At 50.6% G+C, this 23,751-nt stretch overlaps 1 protein-coding gene across 2 annotated transcripts in view; it reads right to left on the bottom strand.

Annotated features, from left to right (window-relative positions):
- Window positions 1-23,751, bottom strand: part of LOC119161303 (uncharacterized) — a 385,199-nt gene that overhangs the window by 119,605 nt on the left and 241,843 nt on the right. For both annotated transcript variants that reach the window (XM_037413701.2, XM_037413702.2), the window contains one exon: window positions 16,790-16,891. In XM_037413701.2, the coding sequence (XP_037269598.2) occupies window positions 16,790-16,891 (102 nt within the window). The remainder of the gene's footprint in view (window positions 1-16,789; window positions 16,892-23,751) is intronic.

Raw genomic sequence — 23,751 nt, 5'->3', positions numbered from 1 at the left:
GCAGCCGCCGCAGCCGGGATTCAAACCTGCGACCTGCGGGTCAGCAGCCGAGTACCTTAGCCACTAGACCACCGCGGCGGGGCAATTGGACTCGTACTTCACTGTCTCTTATGAAGGGATGAAGGGATATCAAACTAAGATCCAGCTGCATGCCGACGCGGAAACCGGGAATATTTCCCCCACATTTGCTCGGCTGTAGCAACCCGCCTAGGTCGTAAAAATCGCCAATAGTAGTATTGCTTTCCACTGCAACCAACCGCGACTACACATCGTGCGGCCTAATACGGCACAATATAGAGCCTACAATAGAGTAACGTCCCGACTTGGCACTTTCTGCGAGCCGCGATGTAAAAGAACCTCGCGCGCGGCGTGTGTTTTGACGGCTCCTCCGGCGACGATCGAGTGTTTGCGTTTTCTGGGCGATCTGGTGCCCCGCTGCGATAACAGCCGCCCCTCGCCAATCGGGCCCTCCGCACGCGTTGCGCAATGGGTGCCAGGCACGCGCCGCAGCGAGACGCTCCCTTTCCTCCGGGAGGCCGCCTTCAGCACCGCTTCAATTATGCGACGGCTCGGCACGCAAACTTTATAATCGGCGCGGCCTCGCTCGGCGCAGCGAGACCATCGTTAATACTTAGCCCCGGCACAAAGGATACACCCTCAGAGGGGAGGAGGGCAGTCGCATACATAAATTAATGGCTGCCTTTGTCTCCCGAACAAAGCAAAGAAGACACAAATCTCGAGCGCCTTTCACCTGCGCCACTGTACGCGGCTGCGGAAGAGTTCAAGGCAGCCGCGCAAAAAACAAGCGCGCCGTCGGCGAGATTCCTCTCGCTTGGCTGCTGCGGGAGCAGTCGAGGCTGATTGCGAAGTGCCGAGATGGCTGGCTGCAGAAACACCTCGCGCGGTAGGAAAACAAAGCGACCGAGCCGATTAGATATATATCGTGGACCAGATTCGATCACCGCTTGCAGCAGGAAAGCAAAAAAAATATTAAAATTTTCGCTAGGCCTCCTCGAGTGATTCGTGAGCGGCCAATAAGAAAAGAGAAACCAGTGCACTCGGCGCGCGTGCAGTGGCGGTCAATCGCGATTGTTTTCGCGGTAAAAGTGTGTGTCCCGCGGGAAAGGCGGCCGGCTTCACCCCGAAGCTAATGATGCGTGCACCCCAGCCGATGAGCCATGCAAGGCGCTGCATACACAGCGCCTGCCGCGGCGGCGATTAACATTCCTCGGCGTGCACGCTCGGCTTAGCGGCGCCGCGTTCATCCTGAAATGACGTGTAACGATAACAGCGACCCGTAGCCGTGAGAAAAGAACAAAGAACTTGTTTGTAAGGGCCTAGATAACACGCGCGTGCAGAAGTCGCGATACTGCAGCCGGCGAAGAACAAGAGAGAGAGAGAGACCTTCGAGTCACACGAATGTCGAAACGGCTAAAAACACTAATTACTGGTACATAGTTGATACAATCACATTGTATTCCGCTTTCGAACAGTGTCCAACATCAATTGCAGAAGAGCGGTTATACGGGCGAATAGGCAATGATTCATTACGAAACTGTGCAAAAAACGAACGCAAACACAAAAGGAGCAATGCGTCAGTTTGTGCTTTTCTATCCCTTCGTGTTTCCGTTTGTTTTTGCGCAATTACACAATGATCCAACACCAGTGTTCTTAGACTCTAAATTAAGCATAAATTACAACAAAAACAGTATGTCTGCATACGTTATCTTTCAAGGCAAGGCATGTGTACCGAGGCCAGCATTGCTTTTCTGATAAACCAAAAGTTTCACACCACGGTTAATATATAGTACGAACAGTCAGCGCGACTATATTTTCTATTATATACGCACATAATACTGCATACTGCAACGAAAATGCGTAAAGAGAAAAACAAACAGGTACGCAACTGAAGCCGGGATTTTGGGAATCACTTGAAAGAAAAAATTGTCATTCACCTGATGAAAACATGAACCCACACGAATTTAACATTTCAAGGCGAGTAAAACAAGTATACTAAGACTGCGTTTTTCTTCTTCGTTTGTCATACTATCATTTTTACTATAGAGCTAAACAGACTTGAATTACAAGCTCTCTATTTTTTTTTCGGTCGTTTGATAGAGCAATACATCTCACGCTGGGATTGGGTGTATTCGGACACTAAAGTTGATAGGAGTAAGGATTCTGTGTTTTCGGTCATACTTGAAAAGATAACAAAGCTTTCTGTAAATTATTAACCTTTTTTATTTTTCTTTCTCTCTGGGTAGGTTGTTCGTGCTTCGTCGAGAGGTGTGTTGAACATCCGAATACGTAGGCAACGACATATTAAACTATATTTTCTGTAAAAGCACCACTATACAGGCTTCTCTTTTTTTTTTTCCTTACATCCCTTTTTCCTACCGGATGTCCTACTGTAGCGTATTCAGTAATTGCCCCTCATTACACGATCACTTCCTCCGTCCACTGCAAACATTACATCTGTTTTCTTTTTTTCCCCCTGCCATCTGCTGTCGCTTAGCGGTTACGCACGACATTAAAGCTATCTACCCGTCCTTTCCGGCCAATACACTATGCGCCATCAAAAGAAGCACGCACGTCATCTTCATTCGCTCACTCGGCCGTCCTCCCCGATGGTCGACAATCTGACAGGGACGCTGCTCGCGATTCTTTCCGGGTTCGCCGGACATAAGATAGGGCTCTCAGTGGATTGCATATCGCCTCACGCTCCATCTTCGTACCGAGACGCCCACCGCTAACGTCGTTCGCGAATATATCAACTGGCCGAGGATGGCCTCCCATGTGGCGATCAGACGAGCTCGCAAGCACGTGCCCCGGCCGAAATAGATGGGTTCCGACAACGACCCGAGGTACGTAGCCTACGATTCTCGCCGCTCATTACGAACCAGGCCGGGGTCGCAATGACATCGAAACCACCACCGGGAGGTTGGTTTAACGGTGGTGTTTCCGGCACGCGTGCCACGCGCGGCGGCGGGTCCGCAGAAACAAATCCCCGCCGCCCCTCGCGTATATTCTTCCGCCGGACTCAATTACTCTCCTAATCGAAGCGGACGCAGCGGCTTTCCGCCGTGTTACGCCTGGCCGTAAGCACGTGCACCACGTCGGGGCTCTCGGGACCCCGGTGACACCAGAGATTGCTGCTGCTGCTGCTGCGCGCACCCCGTACAGCTGCGCAAGGTATAGCGGCCGCTTGCACGCGCAACAATATAACCATCCGGATGCACCGCTGCTGCTGCTGCTGCGATGGCCGGCGGCGGATGCAAAACTTCAATTGTTCTCCAACTTGGCCCAATGTGGGACAAAATACTCCGCTTGTACCGTACGCACAAACGCGCGGAAACAATCGGACGCCGCGTGCGCCATCACCGCAAGGGGGCAGCTTCGGCGTTTAGGCCTCGCCGGGTGCGCCGCGGCCGTAATTACGAAATGACCCGCGGTCGGTTACCTCAATCACTTTCACACCATTGTCCTCCACGGGTTAGCCGGCGGAAAGAACGCCATAGTACGCCATCCTCGCGCTGACCCCTCGCATGCCGTGTCGACGACGGGTACGCGAAGACACTCGTCGTTTCTGCACGGAGGACAATCGGACGACCGCCGCGGGGGACGCCACCAGCAGGTAATGAAAACGTTTGTCCTGGCCTCCTCCTCGGGCATAAACGCGACGCGTCCCGCGTCACATTGCGTTGTTCGCCGGAAAGTGGCGCCGTAATGCGACAAATGAAAAACAATTAGGTAAGCGCGATTACGAGCGCATATATTACACTCCAACGGTCGCAGGTTGCCCAACATGCAGACTCGGCCACTCACGCAGCTTAACTGGCTAGCACCGCAATACACTCACGCGGCCATTGCACAATACGTTCGATTGACAACATGCAAATAGAAATAAGCATTCGAATCACCGATTTTGGCATCGTATTTTCAAAACATGTAATGAAAAAGAAGACAAAAAAGCATTTTCAAGTAATGTTCTTTATATGTCGAAGCAATTTGGTGCATGTGTACCGAGCGTGCAAAACAGTAACGCCCTCACAAAGTGAAAGCCTAGAATGTGGAAAGAGACCTACAGGTATACACTGATTAATATCAGCCACCACGTTCTGCGCGGATGAGAGAGCACAAAGTCAGTTTGACCTTTCGTGTGCACTTCATTCACTATAGTACTTTCCGGACGTTTATATTGTTAGCATCGCAGTCGTGTGTTAGCTCGGTTTGGCTATACTAATATAATTCATGCCAATTTCTATATACACTACACGACTGCGTTAGCATTGCGTCACTCACTAACGCTGGGCCAATATTGCATGCTGTATGGTGTCTATCTTTAGCATAAAAAAACTACGGCGAAGGACCGCGACCTCGTCTGATACGGGCAGCAATTCAGTCGCAAAAGTATACGAAGCACAGCATTCTACGAGGTCGAATTCACAAACCTTTTCGTCATTATGGATGCCTCGTCGTTTGGTGACTGCTTACGTGAATACATGTCTAGATGGCTTTCTTTTTATCCCTTAATTGCGATCAATTTCGGTCTAAGAACGTTTTCATCAACACTCTATAACGCTATGACTGTTCTTATGAGAGGAACTTTCTGGGAATCCTGGCGCTACACATGATATTCACGAAGCCAATCGGTCGATTGTTTTGATTGATTTGTGGGGTTTAACATCCCAAAACCACCATATGATTAAGAGAGAAGCCGTAGTGGAGGGCTCCGGAAATTTCGACCACCTGGGGTTCTTTAACGTGCACCCAAATCTGAGCACACGGGACTACAACATTTCCGCCTCCATCGGAAGTGCAGCCGCCGCCGCCGGGATTTGATCCCGCGACCTGCAGGTCAGCAGCCGAGTACCTTAGCCACTATAACACCGCGGCGGGGCCGAAGCCAATCGGTCAAACAGCACTTAAGAACAAAGGTATCTATATTAACATCGCCCCTGGGGATGAACTACACATAGGTACAACTTATGCGCATGTCACCGTCGTCTAATGATACTGCTGCGATTACGATTGTTCGGCGCTTGTTCTTATTACTAATTTCTGGTACGAAGCGTTTTCTAAATACGGGCCCCGAGCTAATGCTTTCACTCCGCTATTGTACAGCCGTTGACGGCGATGAATAACATATGCTGTTCCTCTAATATTCTCTAACGAATGTGATAATGGGGCACTATCGGTTTCACTCACATACTAACATGATTTGTGCCACATAATTACATCCATTACGCGTGACTGGAGATAACGAGCAAATATCAGTGTCACATACGCAGCGTCGAAGTTGAATGTTCGAGACCGTGCCCAATGACGCAATAATCAGCGACCGGCATTACTTATCTTATACAACAGACAGCAGCAAGGTGTCCATTCAGGCACCATGAATGCCCATAGCAACCTCATGTTGACTTTCACACAGCCTCCCGAGCATACAAAAGCACGAAGTGGGGGGGAAGAGACGAAGAAAGAGTTATATCGGGGGGGGAAAAACTGTCCGCGTTGTGCTGCAGTGGCTTTGCTCGGCTACAGACTTGAAGGTCGCGCATTCGATCCCCGCAGCGGCGGTCGCATTTCTATGGAGGCGAAGTGGTAGATGCCCGTGTACTGAGCGATGTCAGTGCACGTCAAAGAACACCAGATGGTCAAACTTTCCGGAGCCCTCCACTACACCGTCTCTCATAGTCATAATCGTTTCTTGGTCTTGGGACTTAAAACCCCAGATATTATAATGGCAAGAAAATTGGTCAAAATGACGCATTATAGGGTCTTTAATGAGGTAGCTGGCATAGCGTGCGACGTATTTCACAAAATCGGTACATGACTATTCGAACTATGAGTACCGGCATGTAGCCCCGCCATGGTGGTCTAGTGGCTAAGGTACTCGGCTGCTGACCCGCAGGTCGCGGGATCAAATCCCGGCTGTGGCGGCTGCATTTCCGATGGAGGCGGAAATGTTGTAGGCCCGTGTACTCAGATTTGGGTGCACGTTAAAGAACCCCAGGTGGTCGAAATTTCCGGAGCCCTTCACTACGGCGTCTCTCATAATCATATGGTGGTTTTGGGACGTTGAACCCCACAAATCAATCAGTACCGGCATGTAAAGCCGCTGACGCTACATTATTACCCGGTAGTAAAACACCACTCTCGAGCAGAAAAGTGTTCTGAAAACATCAGCAAGAAAAAAGTTCATATATATATATATATATATATATATTGTAACGACGAGAGAAATAAGACACAACGCCTTTGCTGCAGGCCGGCTGTTCTTATTCTGCTTCGTCTTCGTCCTCTTCCTCCTAGCATGCGAGTCTGTGCCAGAGAGAGTTCCAGTTTCGGTTTTCGTCATTACACTCGGCCATGACTGCTAGCGCGCAAAGGGCAATTTTCTCTGGAGGGCGGCACTGGGAGTGCCGTGGTAGTCTGTCATGTGCACGCCTCGAGCTGTCCTGTGGAACTGTCCTGTACTCTGGTGGACGACCCTGGCTGTGTCGAGGTGGTCGTTGCAGGTCGCGTCCGCGCGGCAAGTTAATGTAGTCACCTGGAGAATGTAAACCCAGCAGGTGATACTGGCTGGTGCGGAGTGATCGCATTGGTGGCGGACCATCGCGATGACTACCCCTTCGCTGCTTGGATGACATTGCAGGGACACCAGTATGCAGTACTGCGGCCCACACTGAGCGGGGACGCCTGCGTTGTTCAGAGCGAGGGAAGGTACGATGGGCTATATCGATAGATATCAGCGACATCGCTGTGTAGACTTTGCGCGTAGACTTGCGACGCAAGTCGTGCTCTAGCGTCTTCGCTGATGCACTGCTGGTCGAAGTGGAGGTTTTTGCCAATCCGTCACGTGCGTTCATGTCGACATGGCCAGTTGCCTCGCCATCCGGAGCAACCGTGAACTGCACCGGAATGACTTCGATGGCATCCTCCTCAGGTGGAGTAGGCACTTGTGGCTCGTTAGGGGAGACGGCATTTGGCAAGTTACGAGCGTCCACGCACTCGGCCAATGACGGCAAAGGTGGCAGGGGATGGTGCGGCTCCTTACTATGGGTCAAACTGGCCGTTGTGACGTGTGCTTGGTCTCCGGCTGGTTGTGAAAGAGCCGCCGTCGTCACGCAGCAGGTCAATGGATCCAGGCCATTTGGGGCTGACCAGCTTGGAGGCTGGCTCACTGGCTTCTGTGCTTTATAGGCGGTCCTAAGTTGGGTCAAGGGTAATTGTGTGTCAGGTGTCGACGCGGAGTCAGAGATCTGCCCGGAGGAGTACACCGTCCAGCTTGTCTCGATGATTGCCGCAGGGTACTCTGGGAAGCTGTCCGGGGAGGGGGCACGCGGCACAGCTGTAGGGGGGCGCGGCGCCTCGTGAGGTTGATCTCCGAGGTAGGGCAGGTTGGCAGAGGGTGCAGCTGCCTCGTCGTTGTGCTTCTCAATAGCCCCTTGCTCGGTAGTGGCGAGGGTAGAATGAGAGGTAGCAGTGAGGTCAGACTCAATTCTTCCAAACGCAGCAATGAGCTTGGCGCTCCAGTCCGCCCAGGACTGCTGCCGCACGCCTTCGTACCTGTGCCACGCAGCAGCAGGATTTTGAAGGCGGTCTAAGGCCACGCACCACTTCTGATTGTCGCTCCATCCCTTGCGAGCTCCGAGAGCATTGATGGTAGCCACCCAATCGACGGCATCGTCCTGGAAGCCGCGAAACTCGGGTAGCTCGGAGGCAGCCGGTGGTGGTGTCACGGCAGGCGAAGCTCCAGAAAATAGCGACGCCACACAGCCAAGTTGGTGTGAAAGAGCCGCGAGAGTATACTGGAGCTTGCTGCGGCTCTCGGGGGAAGTTGTTGAATGGTCTTGCGAGGCGGCCGCGGCCAACGCCTCATCGATAATGTGAAGTCCCGGCAAGGCAGCAGGGAATATCGCAGAACTCGACGCTGTCAGGGCGCCGACCTCGAGGCGGAGTCGCGCAATGGTGCGCGAAAGCTCGGTGGCACTCTCGGGCGGCCCACATGCGGAGCCAGTGGGGACGTGTTCCCCGATCAGCGTACTCACTGCTGTGGTACCCTCGGCCGAGGGAGCTTGAACAGCACCCCTGAGCGGCTGAGGTGCCGATGAAGCACTGAGCAGGACGTTGTCGCAGTGGGAAGCGTGAACGGCATTCCCGGTCAACGACAGGCCATGTACTGTCGTGGTGGGGCCGGGGCAAGCCTGCCCAGGAGCCATCGAGAAGGCCTGGACGCCGTCCCCGAATGGCGGCACAGGTGCTCCCGGCTGCAGGAGGGCTGTCGGCTCCATGATCGAGGAAGCGTGAACAGCGTTTTTACGATGAGAGAACCACGCTGCCGATGATCCACGAGGGTACGGACAGGTGGCTTGTGCCGCAGGGTTCACTTGTCGACCTGTGCTCACGGGGCACAATCCGTGGCGAAGGACGCGTAGACGGTGTCCCTTTTCATGAAGAAATACCGGTGATGGGTATACTAAAGCCGCCGAGGAGGCCTTGGCGCCATCCCCGAACGGTGGTGGCAGTGGCGGCAGGTGAACAGCTGCTGAGGAGGCCTTGACGCCGTCCCCAAGCGACGCTTACCGCATCTGCATGTCGGCGGGCGTCCTGGATGACGAAGCCGGGACGTATGACGTCTTCTTCGTCGACTGCGCCATTGTAACGACGAGAGAAATAAGACACAACGCCTTTGCTGCAGGCCGGCTGTTCTTATTCTGCTTCGTCTTCGTCCTCTTCCTCCTAGCATGCGAGTCTGTGCCAGAGAGAGTTCCAGTTTCGGTTTTCGTCATTACAATATATATATATATATATATATATATATATATATATATATATATATATATATATATATATATATTCACAGTTTCTGAGAGGAAATGACTTCGTACGCGAGACTTCTTGAGTAAGCGAACAAACAAAAAGGGTAACAACTGCGACAGGACCAAACGCTTTTCAGCAGTGTATATATATGTGATCACGCTCGTGACCGACAGCGTTTCCGCGTAAACTGAGGCACAATTCAAGGTATAGCGTTTATCGATTTCCTTCAGCGGAAAGGCCTCACTGCAAAAACTTGCTTTCCCGTAATTATGTATACGCGCAAACGTGGGCCAACCACCATAACTCTGGTCCAGACCACTGTCGATAAAGGAGACGCCAAGCCAAGGCTGTTCGCAAGAACACTGGTGTCACAGAACGAGCGCTAAACAAGAGCGCGCCGCCAAATCCTTGCGACAACGGGCGGCAGAAACGCCGCGAGGTAAAAAGAAAAAAAAAGAAAGCAAACATCCAGGGCTCCCGGGCGCGCGCTCTCCCCGCAGAAACACGGCTTCGCAGACGATCCTCCTCACCCCACATCGGCGGCCCAGCAAGGCCGCGATTTTTCTAGAACGAAGGAGGCGGGGTCAGACCGAGTGAATCATTCTCCGGAGAGGGCAGTCGAACCGTCTCGTGCCTCTCCCCAGCCTTCGCTGCGCGTCGCGCCGACGAAATGAGGAGAACGTTCTGGAAGATGGCGCGGAACGTATTTAATCGAGCGGCCGAGACCAGAAATCAGGAGAAGACGGAAAGTTAGCGCCGGAGCGCGTAGGAATTCCGCCGTGTAGTCGGCGAAGGTTCTGCCCGTAGTGACAGAACAGGAGGAGACGGAAGTGAGCGCCAGAGTGCGTAGAGATTCCGCCGTGTAGTCGGCGAAGTTTTTGGTCCGTAGGGACGGCTCGAGCTACAGGCAAGAGCGTGGGTTTACCGCTATCGAGCGAAGACGCGGGCAACAGCTGCGTGTGTGAAGCCGACGGATTTCCGGCGAAGAAGCTTGAAGCTTGGAGAGTGGCCATTTGAGGACGCGAGGTTTCCTGGAAGAGAAACTTCGAGAGCTACGGAACGACAGCAACGCTGGACTTTGAGTGAGTGATTCTCGGAAGAGTATCATTCAGACTTTTGTTCCAAGGACTTTGGACTGAATAGGTTTTCTATCTCTTTAGTCCTTAAGTGTCTTGGTTGTTCAATGCATGTGACTGCATTGTAGTGCGTATTGTTGTCTGTGTCCGTTGTTTTGAGTGTGGCTGATTGTATTGTGTAGTACGTTGGTTGATTGGTTTGATTGGTGACATATTGTATGCAACTATTGTGGAGTGTGCATTTTTTGTGTATTGTTTTCGATCTGCCATTATTGAGAATATAATTTGTTTGTTTATCAACTCTCGGCTCTGTCTTGTTCTTTGGGCCACAGCCGGCGTCCGCTGGCGCGCCAAAAAGGACCACTTCTAAATTGTCCACGCTTTCGTGGTGCGGTTCGGGGAGTCGATACTTCGGCTCTTGGAATTAGCCCGGCGATCGCCTCCCTAATAAACGGGACCTGTGTGACAATTAATCTGGCGTCCGCGAAACAGGACCTTTTGGTGCACAGTGTGTCCAAAGTAGTGAGAAAGAGCCTCGAGTTGTTGATAGTGCTATCGGAACGATTTTGTGTGTTGTTCAGCGTTCTCGTTAACGAGTGCAGGGGAGTGTTCCGGTAGACTGATTTAGGCAGATACTTTTTGCACGCGGCAAGGTTGTATTTGCGAGTTGCGAGACACAATGGATCTCGAAAAGTTAGTTGCGCTTGGTGAGAAGATGGGTCTTTCCGGCGCCGAACTACGGAAATGGGTAAGCCAGAAGGAGAAAGAGGTGGTGGAGAGAGAGAGGTTGGCGGCAGAGAGGGCCAAGGAAGAAAAGGCAGCTGAGTTGGAGAGAGAAAGGCTGGCCGCTGAAAGGGCGAGAGAAAAAAGAGAAGCAAAGGAGCGACAGCTGAAAGAAGAAAGAGAGGCAAAAGAGCGACAGCTGAAGGAAGAAAGAGAGCAGCAATTGAAGTTGGAGCTGGAGAGAGAAAAGTTGGCAGCCGAAAGGGCGAGAGAAGAAAGAGAAGCGGAGATGGCTGAAAGGGAACGGCAGCGGCAGCACGAGATGGAACTCGAGCGGCTCCGTTTGCAACAGCGAAGCGAAACTCCCGTCCAAGCTAGAGTTGAAAGCAGCGAACGGGAAGATCACGGCTTCCGCTTGAACCCAAGCAAGCTGCTCGTAGCGTTTGATGAAAGGAAGGACGACCTTGACGCGTACCTTCACCGATTTGAGACGATTGCGAAGAGCCAGAATTGGCCGGAACATCAATGGGCAACTGCTTTGAGTACTTGCTTGAGTGGTGAAGCGCTCAGTGTGTACGGTAGGCTGACGCCGACCGATGCAGCCAACTACGCAAAGGTGAAAGCTGCTTTGCTGAAGCGATTTAGATTTACTGTGGAAGGATTCCGGGACAGATTTCGGACAGGAAAGCCAGCTGATGGGGAGACGGCTACGCAGTATGCCGCTCGACTTTGCCATTATTTCGACAGATGGATTGAACTTTCAGAGACAGCACAGGAGTACGATGAGCTTAGAGAGCTCCTAATTAGAGAACAATTTCTTACTAGTTGCCACCCAAGCCTGTCGCTGTACTTGAAAGAGAAGTCACTTGAAGACATGCTTGAATTAGCTGATCAATTCTTGGAAGCGCAAGGTGGCACTAATTTGGCCAAAGTCAAGAAGGAGGGTCCCGAGGATTCGAAGAAATTGGTTCCCGAAGAAAAGAAGCGTGCACCAGAGAGCACTCCGCGGTGTTTTTTGTGCAACCGAGTGGGTCATCGCGCGAAAAACTGTCGAACGATCTTTACGAGCCCTACGGTAGTGAAATGTTTTAAGTATGGTCAGACTGGGCACAAAGCAGATGCATGTCGAAACGGAGCGAGTCAAACTCACCAGGTATCCTGTGTGCAAGTGGCACCGAAATCCGATAATAATGCCGTCACCGACGGATTCGTAGAATTGAAAAATTGGGGAGAAAATTCCTATTGTGGGTGCTGTAATGTCAAAACAGCCAACCGGTGTTACGAAAGGAATGCCAACGCTGCCTGGAAAAGTTGCGGACAAAAAGATTACGGTGTTAAGAGACACCGGTAGCTCCACGGTTATCGTGCGGAGAAATTTGGTACGGGAAAGTGAGTTGACAGGCAGAACGAAACCGGTTTGCCTAATTGACCGTACGGTTCGGATGCTTCCCGAAGCAGAAATTGAGGTTGAAACCCCGTACTTCAGCGGGAAGGTTACTGCTTTATGCATGACGACCCCCCTGTATGACCTTGTCATCGGAAACATCGACGGGGCGCGAGGGCCGAGTGATCCAGAATGTTTGGGAGAAGACCCGAAGATAGAGCCCTCGCCAACACAGCGGCCGCGAGATACAGTTGAGGAGCAGCCCGTGACGGATCTCACTAGAGCCCAAGGTGAAGCCGCGGCCCAAGAGACAGCGAATGAGAAGACGATCGTGTCGAATAAGTTCACGGGCCGAGCAACTGGACTTACGTCGGCACGACCTCAACCGACCGACAGTGTAAAGGAGACGGAGTTGGCCAGCCGGGCAAAATGTAGAGGCATTATCAAGCGGGTAAATAAACAGACAGGACCCGTCGAATGTAATGACGCGTTAACGGTGTCGGAAGTGACAACGATGGCTGAGACGCCGCCTCAGATATCGTCGTTGGAAAGGGCTCGCGGAAAGGGAACGTGGAAAAACAAGAAGAAATCGAGCGAGCACCGCAAGAAAGGGCGCAAGCGCCTCTCAAAGTACACAGGATAGGTGCTGAGGTGGAATCAGAATGTGTTGGGCAGTGCTGAGTGCCATATGTTGTGTTAATGTTCTTGTTATCCTGTGTCTCAAGTGTATGTCGAGCGAGTCGAAGTGTTGTGCTGTGATGTGATGTATAGTGTTGTATAATCGTTGTAAAGACCGAACCTTGTACGTTTGTATTGTTTGGAATATGTGATGAAGTGTTGTAGTCATATACCTGAGGTAATATTTCATGTGTGTGAGATTGAATGTAATGTCCAATCGTATTGAGTGATATGTTGTGAATGTGAAGTGTCATGAGCGACTGATGGTGTTACAGTCTGTGAGAGTGTGTGGTGACTGTTCGCGCTCGTTTGTGTGGTTTTGAATATTATGAGATAATATTCTTAAAGTGGGGGGCAGTGTCACAGAACGAGCGCTAAACAAGAGCGCGCCGCCAAATCCTTGCGACAACGGGCGGCAGAAACGCCGCGAGGTAAAAAGAAAAAAAAAGAAAGCAAACATCCAGGGCTCCCGGGCGCGCGCTCTCCCCGCAGAAGCACGGCTTCGCAGACGATCCTTCTCACCCCACATCGGCGGCCCAGCAAGGCCGCGATTTTTCTAGAACGAAGGAGGCGGGGTCAGACCGAGTGAATCATTCTCCGGAGAGGGCAGTCGAACCGTCTCGTGCCTCTCCCCAGCCTTCGCTGCGCGTCGCGCCGACGAAATGAGGAGAACGTTCTGGAAGATGGCGCGGAACGTATTTAATCGAGCGGCCGAGACGAGAAATCAGGAGAAGACGGAAAGTTAGCGCCGGAGCGCGTAGGAATTCCGCCGTGTAGTCGGCGAAGGTTCTGCCCGTAGTGACAGAACAGGAGGAGACGGAAGTGAGCGCCAGAGTGCGTAGAGATTCCGCCGTGTAGTCGGCGAAGTTTTTGGTCCGTAGGGACGGCTCGAGCTACAGGCAAGAGCGTGGGTTTACCGCTATCGAGCGAAGACGCGGGCAACAGCTGCGTGTGTGAAGCCGACGGATTTCCGGCGAAGAAGCTTGAAGCTTGGAGAGTGGCCATTTGAGGACGCGAGGTTTCCTGGAAGAGAAACTTCGAGAGCTACGGAACGACAGCAACGCTGGACTTTGAGTGAGTGATTCTCGGAAGAGTATCATTCAGACTTTTGTTCCAAGGACTTTGGACTGAATAGGTTTTCTATCTCTTTAGTCCTTAAGTGTCTTGGTTGTTCAATGCATGTGACTGCATTGTAGTGCGTATTGTTGTCTGTGTCCGTTGTTTTGAGTGTGGCTGATTGTATTGTGTAGTACGTTGGTTGATTGGTTTGATTGGTGACATATTGTATGCAACTATTGTGGAGTGTGCATTTTTTGTGTATTGTTTTCGATCTGCCATTATTGAGAATATAATTTGTTTGTTTATCAACTCTCGGCTCTGTCTTGTTCTTTGGGCCACAGCCGGCGTCCGCTGGCGCGCCAAAAAGGACCACTTCTAAATTGTCCACGCTTTCGTGGTGCGGTTCGGGGAGTCGATACTTCGGCTCTTGGAATTAGCCCGGCGATCGCCTCCCTAATAAACGGGACCTGTGTGACAACTGGCGAATATGTGCACACTAATACGTTGGCTTTTTTTTTCTTTCTTTTCTGTGCCTGCGTTTCTGAGGGCATGTAAAGGAAAAGAGAGAGAGCGAGCAAGTGAAAGAACTTTATTAGGTCCTCAATGGACGCGAGTTCACTCAACGTCACCTGGCTAGGCCCACTCGGGGACGGTCACATTTAATCGCGCGGGCCCTCCGGACGGTCAGGGCTTGAGAAGTCAGGTCCTGGGCCTTAATCAGCTCGTTCATTTTCGCAGAGAGAGAGAGAAAAAAGATAAGGCGCATATGCCTACTGCTCGCACCACCATTCGAAACTTCTGCTTGGTTTCTAAGTTCAGCGCCAATGCTAGCGGTACTACCTACTGATCACAAATAATAAGGACAACATTCAATCCGTTATTCTACCTTAGTAGAGAAAAACGAAAACAAAAAAGAAAAAAACACCAAGGCACATTTGGTTGCTTTCATGCGGAAAAAAGTGCGCTCTACTGGTTTGTTTAGGGGCCAAGATAATATAAATATTACGATATAGAGTATAAAGAGGAATGACCATTACTTTGAAGCGAGCGCTCAGTGAGCACAGGGTGAGCAAGATATGCCTGCCACCCGGACACAACAAGGACAAAAAGAAAAAGAAAACAAAGGAACGCACTTGAGCAACTTAGCATCTGGTGCGTGAAAGCGTCCAGATATATTGATAATCACATCACTATCTAGCACACAACACTGCACAAGGACCGAGTCACTCAGTTATTGTCTTGTGTTGTGCGCTAGATATCGGGATTTAATGTACCAACAAGTCCAAAATCAGATGATGAGCACTTCACAAATGTAAAATGTCAGTAACTGCCAAGGAGACTATACTCTCAATGAGTGTTACTCACTCTTTACAAGCTATGCACTAACAGAAGAGATTCCCGGGTGCGCCAATGTGTCGAGTTATTTTCTTGGCCTACCCATGGCCTATTATGTGTTTTACTGTGGTATTGTTAGCGCAGAACATTTCTTTCATTGCGTCACGCTAACAGTTACGTACTAACTCGCAACACGTACTCGAGAAGTGAACACAGAATACAGCACGAAGATTTAGTTACCTCTATTACCATTTATTCACTAAAGTATGTAAAAAGGCGTTCGTCACCACAATCTTTGATCGCGAAAAACAAGAAATCGAGACTCGTGAGAGGTCATGCATAGTTAGCCGGTTGTGCTATACGGTAAAGTACAACAACCAGCTAACTACGCAACGTGCGTGACTACGAACGACATGCGTGACGTGATGCACGTTGTTCACTTCCACTGTTGGTTCGGAAAAAATATGCGAAACGCAATTACCCAAAGGCATTGTTCCATATTGCTCACTTCAAGCGTTACCATAGCTCAACCTTAATTGGTGGTATATTGAATGAGATGAAAGTGAGATTACTCGCATTATTTTTTTATTCCCACTTTCAAGCTTTCAGCATAGAATAGATGCATTATTGAATTAAATTTAAACCGCGGAAGACACAAAATACAACTTTCGCGAGCGTGAATGCCAGCTTGCTATTTCACACTATGCTACAAAGCTCCTGCATTCGAATTATCCTTGCCGCCACGAGCAATTACCGAATGGAACAAGCTCGCGATTGAAGTGTACTTGTGGACTGTCGATAGCCTGAAGCTTTTCATCAACTTGTGGAACGATTTTCTGCACGGTATTGTATATTATTTTCCCACCCATGTGCCCACGTGGGAGAAGCGCGCGAAGGGCTAGTTCATGTCCCACAAGTTCCTAAACAAAGTTTCTAATGCAAATTCATTTCTTAGTCGGGCCAAGTCAGGCGTCCATCGGGGTCCGTCCACCGCCCTCTCCCATAGCAACAGCTGTGGGCGGGCGCACTTATCCTCGCCCCTAGCAACTGGAGCTTGTGGTGCGAGAGATTGTAGGAGAAGGTAAGGGCAGCGCTCCGCCACTCCTTCTCTCGTGGTTCGTAATCTCTTCTCTTTGCACCCCACTTTCCCGTCCGCTCACGCCTCACTGTCGACCGTTCGCTGGCTGGGCGCCTCTCAAGAACAACCGTAAATGTGTGCTCGAGCCGCCGCTGTGAAACACCAACGCCGAGCCGAGAACGCTGTTCATTCTGTTCACTTCGTCGTACTCTTTAACCGTGCACGCTAGCTACTAGAGCTGGAAACGCATACCGTGTTTCTCGTGAGAGAAAAAGGCCACGCGTGGGTGCACAGTGTAAGAAAAAAAAGCATTATTCTTCTAACTCTGGGTTCTCACGTGCGAAACACCATAATAGACGGTACGCAATTCATTCGCATTTCCTCACGACTCCCTTCGGGAAGGTGGGGGCATTTTTCCATTCCACTCCCTGCAACACCACATGAGAGCCTGCGCTATTGTAGAAAACTGACAAATAAATATGCTGCCTAAGCTATGGCATTCATTACAATAAACAAAGTCTACCACTGCATAATTTATAACGCCTACCGGAACTAGATGCGTTATTGGAGCATCCGTATACCCATAGAGCGCAACATAGGCAGAATATTTTAGCGCACGAGTGCATTTACCAAATTCAGCGGCTTTCCCGGTGCCGCTGCAGCTGACGCCGCCGCATCCGGCCTGAGCGACGGGACCACGGTGTCAGCGCTGCTGGTTCCATACCCGGCATCCTGCGAAAAAAAGGGAGGGGGGAGGGCGTGAAGAGCTTGGTTATGATTTTCGTGAAGGAGGCGGCGTGCGGCTACGTGTTGGCACTCGACATAGCACAGACACCGCACCAAATAAGTGAACAGAGAAAGTCCTCTCTCGAGGCAAACACACATGCAAGTATGCCCCACGTCACTTTGACATATTACCAAAAGATTTGAAGTGGGTATTTTTTTTCTTTTTGTTTTCAGAGAGCACTCTTTTTCTGTGCGACTCCATATCTTTCCTTCTTGGTTCTCTCCCTCCTCCACTCCCCCCGTGATGTGCAAGGAGACGCTGCAAAAGACTGCTACTTCGGATCGTAACCGTCAGAGGATGACATTTGTACAAAGCACACGTTTTAATTATTTATTCTTGTATTAATGCAACCGCATTGGTCAATGACGTGCCCCGCATGGCTAATATATCGGAAGAACAAGTCGTTGCATCCAAGAGACGTATGCACATGAGAGCCGACTACGGTCAAGCCGACGTCGCGATATGTTCTGATCAGAAATTAACAAACCCCGCAATTCAATAGTGAAGCGTAAGTAAGAGAGACCAACAAGGCCAAAGACTGGGTCAGTTGGTACGTGACGCTAAGGCGAAAACCAGTCAAGACAGTAACTACTACCCCTAGTCCACCGTCTTCTTGGTTGGCTTTTTGCACGAGACCAGTCATTGTGCATACTGCAACTGGCCACATGCACGAATGGCACAATTTCAAGGTATTGCAGGATTTTCAAATGGTGCTCTCAAGGAATACAATGGTGCCAAAAACCATGTAGAGAGCACTGTAACGCGTAGGAATCATATACGAATATATTTTTATTACCGCAACCCTTAAAAATCACTTCCGGTTTCTATATTGGGGGAGGGGGGGGCGGTTTTTCAGTGACGTGTCATCGCAGTGTGACGTCACGGGGACACGGCGAATCGCGGTGTACTACGTACAGCGGTAGATCTGTCATCTGTATGTGATGCACTGAAACAAAACGATTAGTGCACTGCCGTCCCGTAATCCCGACAGTTATTTATGCGATTTAGACATGCATGCAGCACGCATACTTCGCAAACTCCCTGTTGATCCATCGGGATTATGCACATTGCAGTGGGGCTGGTTTGCAGATGCTCAGCGACGAAAAGATCAAGGTAATATAGTTTGTATTGTATACGTGTTCTTCGACTCCGGCGTGTAGAAAGCGTCCCACAAAAACGAAAAATGCCACTTTTGAGATGTCTCGAAATTGTGTCGGTATTTTTAGAAGCAACTATTTAAAGGGCTCCTAAATAACAATATATAGGGGGAGGAAGAGAGGCGAACCCCCGCGCCTCCGAGCAGACAATCACGTTATTTTGTGGGTGACATGTGAATTACGCGTCAAAAAAATTATCACAGGTAGTTTAGGGTCCCTCGACAGAAAGACCGAAAAAAAAAGGAAGGTGACACTTACAATAGGGAACCAGAAAAAAAAGGGGGGGGGGGACACGAAAGAAGACCGCCTTTCTGCCCGTTTTGCAGAGTAAGAACAATAAGGAAACGTACAGCTGCAGTGTGAAGTGGATCGACGCACGGAGCAACGAACTCCCCGCGGTACGCTCACGCGACTTTCAGCCACTTTCTGCGGCTTCAACTGTGCTGATGCAGGATGGCTAAAGATCTCACGGAATTCCACAAGATGACTTCTTTGATTTCTCTTCTCGATTAACCCTTAGTGAGCATGTCCTCTCGGTACAGCTGACCCTTTAAGAAAAAAAGATCTACAGCTCCCATTACGGTGAGAATACCCTGCCACCTTTCTACATTTAAAACAACAATAAGGTGGCTTAGCTATTAATATTAGGTTTTACACGAGTTATTGTTTCAAATATTGGCGAGGTACGTCTATTCATCCGATTCTCATATTCTCGTTTTTTTTTCTATCACGATGAGCAAAGTTTAGCTCGATAAGTAGATGATCAAGATGTGCAGGGGTATTCAAAAGTTCCCAGGCCACTCTACGCTGTATTAGCATGGCACCACGGCCTGCAAACTTTTGAACACCTTGTACGTTGCAGTTCACTGCAAAGCAAAACAGACAAATATTAAAAAAGAGCAGCATGGTAACTAAGCCCTGCTTGTATCCTCATCTGATATGTCTTGATAGAGAGAAAGAAAGAGAGAGAGAGAGAATTTGTGTGTGCGCGTGCGAGAGAGAATGAGAGAAAGCACAACGCGCACCGTCGCAATGCGGCGAAAAGTGAATCGTCACAAGTTTGTGAACAGCGACAATAGCGGCGGAGACAATCGGTGACACTTATGTTGCGACAGGACCGAATCCTTGCCGAGAAGCTCCACAAATAGTATAGTACGAGTAGTGGTTTGTGCAGAATGGCAAGACGCGACCCACAGAATCATTGGAGAAAAAGCAATGAGACAGAGAATAGCCAAAGGGAACCTCCTGTAAGAAATGAGGATAACTAAAAGAGAAAATGGGAGTGCTTGGACTATACGCCAACGCAACAATCTCAAGCTCCCAATGTGCACACACACAACGATGCTGCTTGCAGTACATACGCGCGGGGCGTCACCGAGGCAAACTTTTCAATCGCGCCGACAGCTTTCATTTTTTCCTGACACTGACCACAGATGCTCGACAAAGAGCGAGGAAATTAATTCCCGGCTGCCGCAACCAGACCGCGAACATCTTGATAGAAGCTTTCGGCGGCGGGCACCGCTTTGTGTTTTACAGGGCGACGCCGCGCACCCGAACACAACGAGCGCGCGCAGATGACAAAGGAGAAAGGCGGGCCCGCACGAGGAAGACTTGATTTCGGTCGCTCGAAGGCAGAAGCGTCGTCGCGCGCAGCCAGTCAACAAAACATGTAGGTCAGCAGCGGCATTGGAGTGGAATCAGCAGGGCCACCTATAGATAACCCCGCGCGGTCAACCGCTACCTGCTCCGATGCGACCATGAAGAGGGAGTGCCCGGCCGAGAGGCGCGGAGCTCCGAACTCTTCGTGCGAGGGTAAATTTAATTGCCCGCCCCTCATTTCTCTTTACATCTTTCTTCTCGTTGTTGTCACGGGCTGTGTCACGCGTTATAAATAGAACGGCGGAATAGAGAAAAGACGGAGACGACGCACGCGGCATGATGCGACCAGAATCGCATCCGCGCCGAATCACCAGGGCGGTGAGCGCGCGCGCCCTAAATGCCTAAAGAGGCACTCGCGCGCGGCACGCACCGTGGATGCGGCTGAGGTGAAATTGTGCATGTGCATCAGTGTGTGTGGTTGGGGGCACGGACTGGGCGCGCGTGTGCGGCAGCAGGGCACCACCGGTATTGTTCTTTCATGCATGAGACGCGCGAAAAGCGCCGCGATTACCGTAATACGCGGGTGTCTGGTGGTGTATACCGCACGCTGGTATACGCACAGCAGGCAGCCTACAGACGCGCGCGGCTGCTAAAGCCAGGGCAGAGTACCTCATGAGTGGCTCTAAAAGAACGAGATGCAAGGTGAGGGCCCTGGCGGCCAACGCGGTCATCTGCTAATGCTATACGCCGCGAGTACGGGCGCACGCGCGCGGGTGTATAAATATACACGACGACGCCCACGACTCGTAAAAGCCGGCAGGCACGGCAATATGTCTATACACGCTGGAAGCGAAGCTCGTACGCTGGTATACACGGACGTCCGTCGACTTTCAAGATGCGCATGCCGGCGCAGTACGTGGTTGCAGCGCTCTGCTACCGACCCGATCGAAAGACGCCGGTTCGATTCCAGCAGTGCCACTCGCATTTCTATGGACGCGACACGTTATAAGAGTTCCCTGTGTACTGTATGCGCACGTTAAAAACAGTATAGGCGATCGAAATTAACAGGAGCCCTCCCCTGTGTGGCACGCTTCACAACATTATTTTGGCCTATAATTCCCCCCCTCCCCCCCCCCCAAAAAAAAAAATATTATCTCGGGCAGTGAAATCTGGCTAGCGTCATCAGTAAATATTTTTCACCTCGGGCCCCATCCCTTGAGTGTTTGCACTGTTATTCTGCATAACCACAACATGCTACTTTAACGTTCCACTACATGCTGTTCCAACTCACAAAAGTTCTCAAAATGTGCGCAGTAAATTTAAATGGTATATTCGTATTCCCTTTGAAGACCTTTTTTCAAAGACGAATGGACGACCTCAGTGCATGCGTCTATGGATTGATTGATTGATTGATTGATATGTGGGGTTTAACGTCCCAAAACCACTGTATGATTATGAGAGACGCCGTAGTGGAGGGCTCCGGAAATTTAGACCACCTGGGGTTCTTTAACGTGCACCCAAATCTGAGCACACGGGCCGCATGCGTCTATGGAAGTACCAAAAGTTATTGCGCTAAATGTTATGTGCGTACGCCGGACAAATAGCATAATGACAGTGAAAATACTTCCAACATTTTAATACTAAGATCAATAGTGTTTACTCGGAGACAAATAAGATGTGTTTCTTGGGATTTGCTGAAATAGTCTACAATAAGCCGTCACCGCGACGACCGTTGCGGGAATGTTACTGCAGCAGAAGGTAAAACGCCGGTCTGACTTCGCCTCGCGAGTCTTTTTCGTTACTTCGACAGCATACAGGCGGTCGTCATCATCAGAATTCTGATCATCAGCGTAGGCTGCTGCCACGATGCCAACCAGCTCTGCAGAAGAAATAAGGCAGTCGAACGGGGCAATGAGGAAAACATTGCGATATACAATTGTGTGGTTTGGGCACATTTAAAAGGGTATAAAGGCGAACCTTTGAGTTTGACTTTACATTTCATAAAACCTCTTGTATACATGGACTTCTCTGACCAAGCGTGAAGCCAAGAAAATGGAGAATATATATCTTAACAGTAAAGTTAATTTTTGCACGACGCACCAGCTGGCACCGACATTAACGTGACACTGAGCTACAGCGAAAATTCTGGCAACTTCAGGCAGAGGGCTCATTGTGATGACGTCAGGTACAAGCCCATATAGCTAGTAGCGCGTATACGTTGTTGAGAAGCGGGCCTCCGAAATCCCGCCGCTGACCTCCACTGTTGAGAAACGGCGGACCGATCCCGCCGAAGCCACCACTGTTGCGAAAGACGGCGACGCCAACACGGCCCCGGAGGCGCCACTGCTTTCAACTCCGCCGGGAAGGTCACCAGCCGTTTGGTAGCGTATGTTTATCAGCTCGCGACTGCTTCTGCGCAGAGCTGATAAGACGAGCGGACGAGACGACGGTGAGTTAAACAAGGTTTATGTACAGCATATTTACAGAGGCGTTACAATTTCGGCACTGGGGCCGGCAGAGACTCGAAGAGCCGAGCTCCTCTCTCTAACACATAGGTCAGCCTTTCGCCTAAAACCGCTGATCGCGACACGCCGCAGGGCTTCTTTTATTTACACCGGGCCCAACTAAAATGTCCAATCAGAAGCGCCGCTGGTCTTCAGAGCAGGCTCCTCCAATGGGGTTCGCCGCGCGATGCGTCAGGCCACCAGACATGAGGACGCCGGCTCGCTGTCACGTGCGACGCTGACTCAATGCACGTGGGCCACAGATGCGCCGCGCGTGTTCACGCCGTGGAGTTGTTCGCGCCCGGCGGGCTGCGGGCTGGCCTTGACCCAGATTGCCTGTTTCAGAGGCACGGACGTTTCGCGAGGACTCGCTGGCATAACAGCACCCCCGCCGCCAGACAATGCACCGGAAAGACGAGCTGCTTCCACGGGGCTCGGATGTCAGGTGCGCTCGTTCGCCAGGTCCCTCCAGGTTCGCCTCCAGGGCCATGGGGAGAATACAGCTCCAGACTGTTCCGGGAACACATCCCATCATTGACGACGGATCCCCGCTCCACTGGCTTGTCGCCACAACTTGCTGGCCAACTTCGCTCGTCTCTTCTGACCATTTTCGGTTTCAGCACTTGTCGATGGTTCTGCAACTTGCTAAGAACGGTTCGACAACAGACAACACACGACACAAGCAAGTGCCCTCGGTCACCCGACAGAACACCAGACAAAGTATAGTACAACATATACCTATCTACGTGTCTAACGGAATTTTGTTCCCTCTACATCAAGAGGCACATGTGGGACAAAAGACCCTTAAAATGACAACTCAATTTTTTTTTTGCTTCCACGTACAACAACGTAACGAATTAGAATACCACAAAGTTGGCCCCTTGAGATCACTCTGAACGAGAGCGCTCAGCCCAGGTCGTGATGAGGTCAAAATTTTGCCCCGAATCGCCAGCGAGAAACCGAAAGGTTGAGAAGTTACTAGCTGGAACGCACTGCTCAATGCACCTGCATTAGCGTTTACCTTTTTTTTTTCTTTAGCGAACGTCAAAGTTGCGCTGTGGAGCAACATGCTCCACTTCAGTAACCGGCCACTTTTAGGCGACGATACCTATGCGGCACCAAGAGCGGCTCACACTTTCGACGTTGCACAGGGGAACAACGATACGGCTTGCTACGGATTGACTCCTCACCGCTTAGCTCGATATCGTGTTCGATCACCGTCGTGTTTCCGGGGCAGTCCGAAAACACGTCTTCAAACTCGGAACCAATCTTTCTCAGGTCCTCTTTCTCAGGTCCTCCTTCACTTAAGCTAGGCTCTAGGTTTATCTGCTCCCGGATTACTTTCGATCCCCCTTCGATTACCTCACTAGAACTCAAACTTTCTGCTTCCTCTTCCTCTGAAGCATTCAACAACAGATTTACGATCGCTTGATGTTGAACGTATGGTTTCATCAAGTTGTAAATTTTGTCCGGCCGCCTTCCTAATTTCACTTCATAATTTGTATCGCAAGGCTTCGATAATACTTTGGCGGGCCCTTCCCAATC

This window comes from Rhipicephalus microplus, chromosome X (genome assembly GCF_043290135.1).
Source record: "Rhipicephalus microplus isolate Deutch F79 chromosome X, USDA_Rmic, whole genome shotgun sequence".
Lineage (NCBI taxonomy): Eukaryota > Metazoa > Arthropoda > Arachnida > Ixodida > Ixodidae > Rhipicephalus > Rhipicephalus microplus.
Note: the sequence above shows the minus strand (reverse complement) of the source record. Positions and strands in the feature narration are given on the sequence as shown.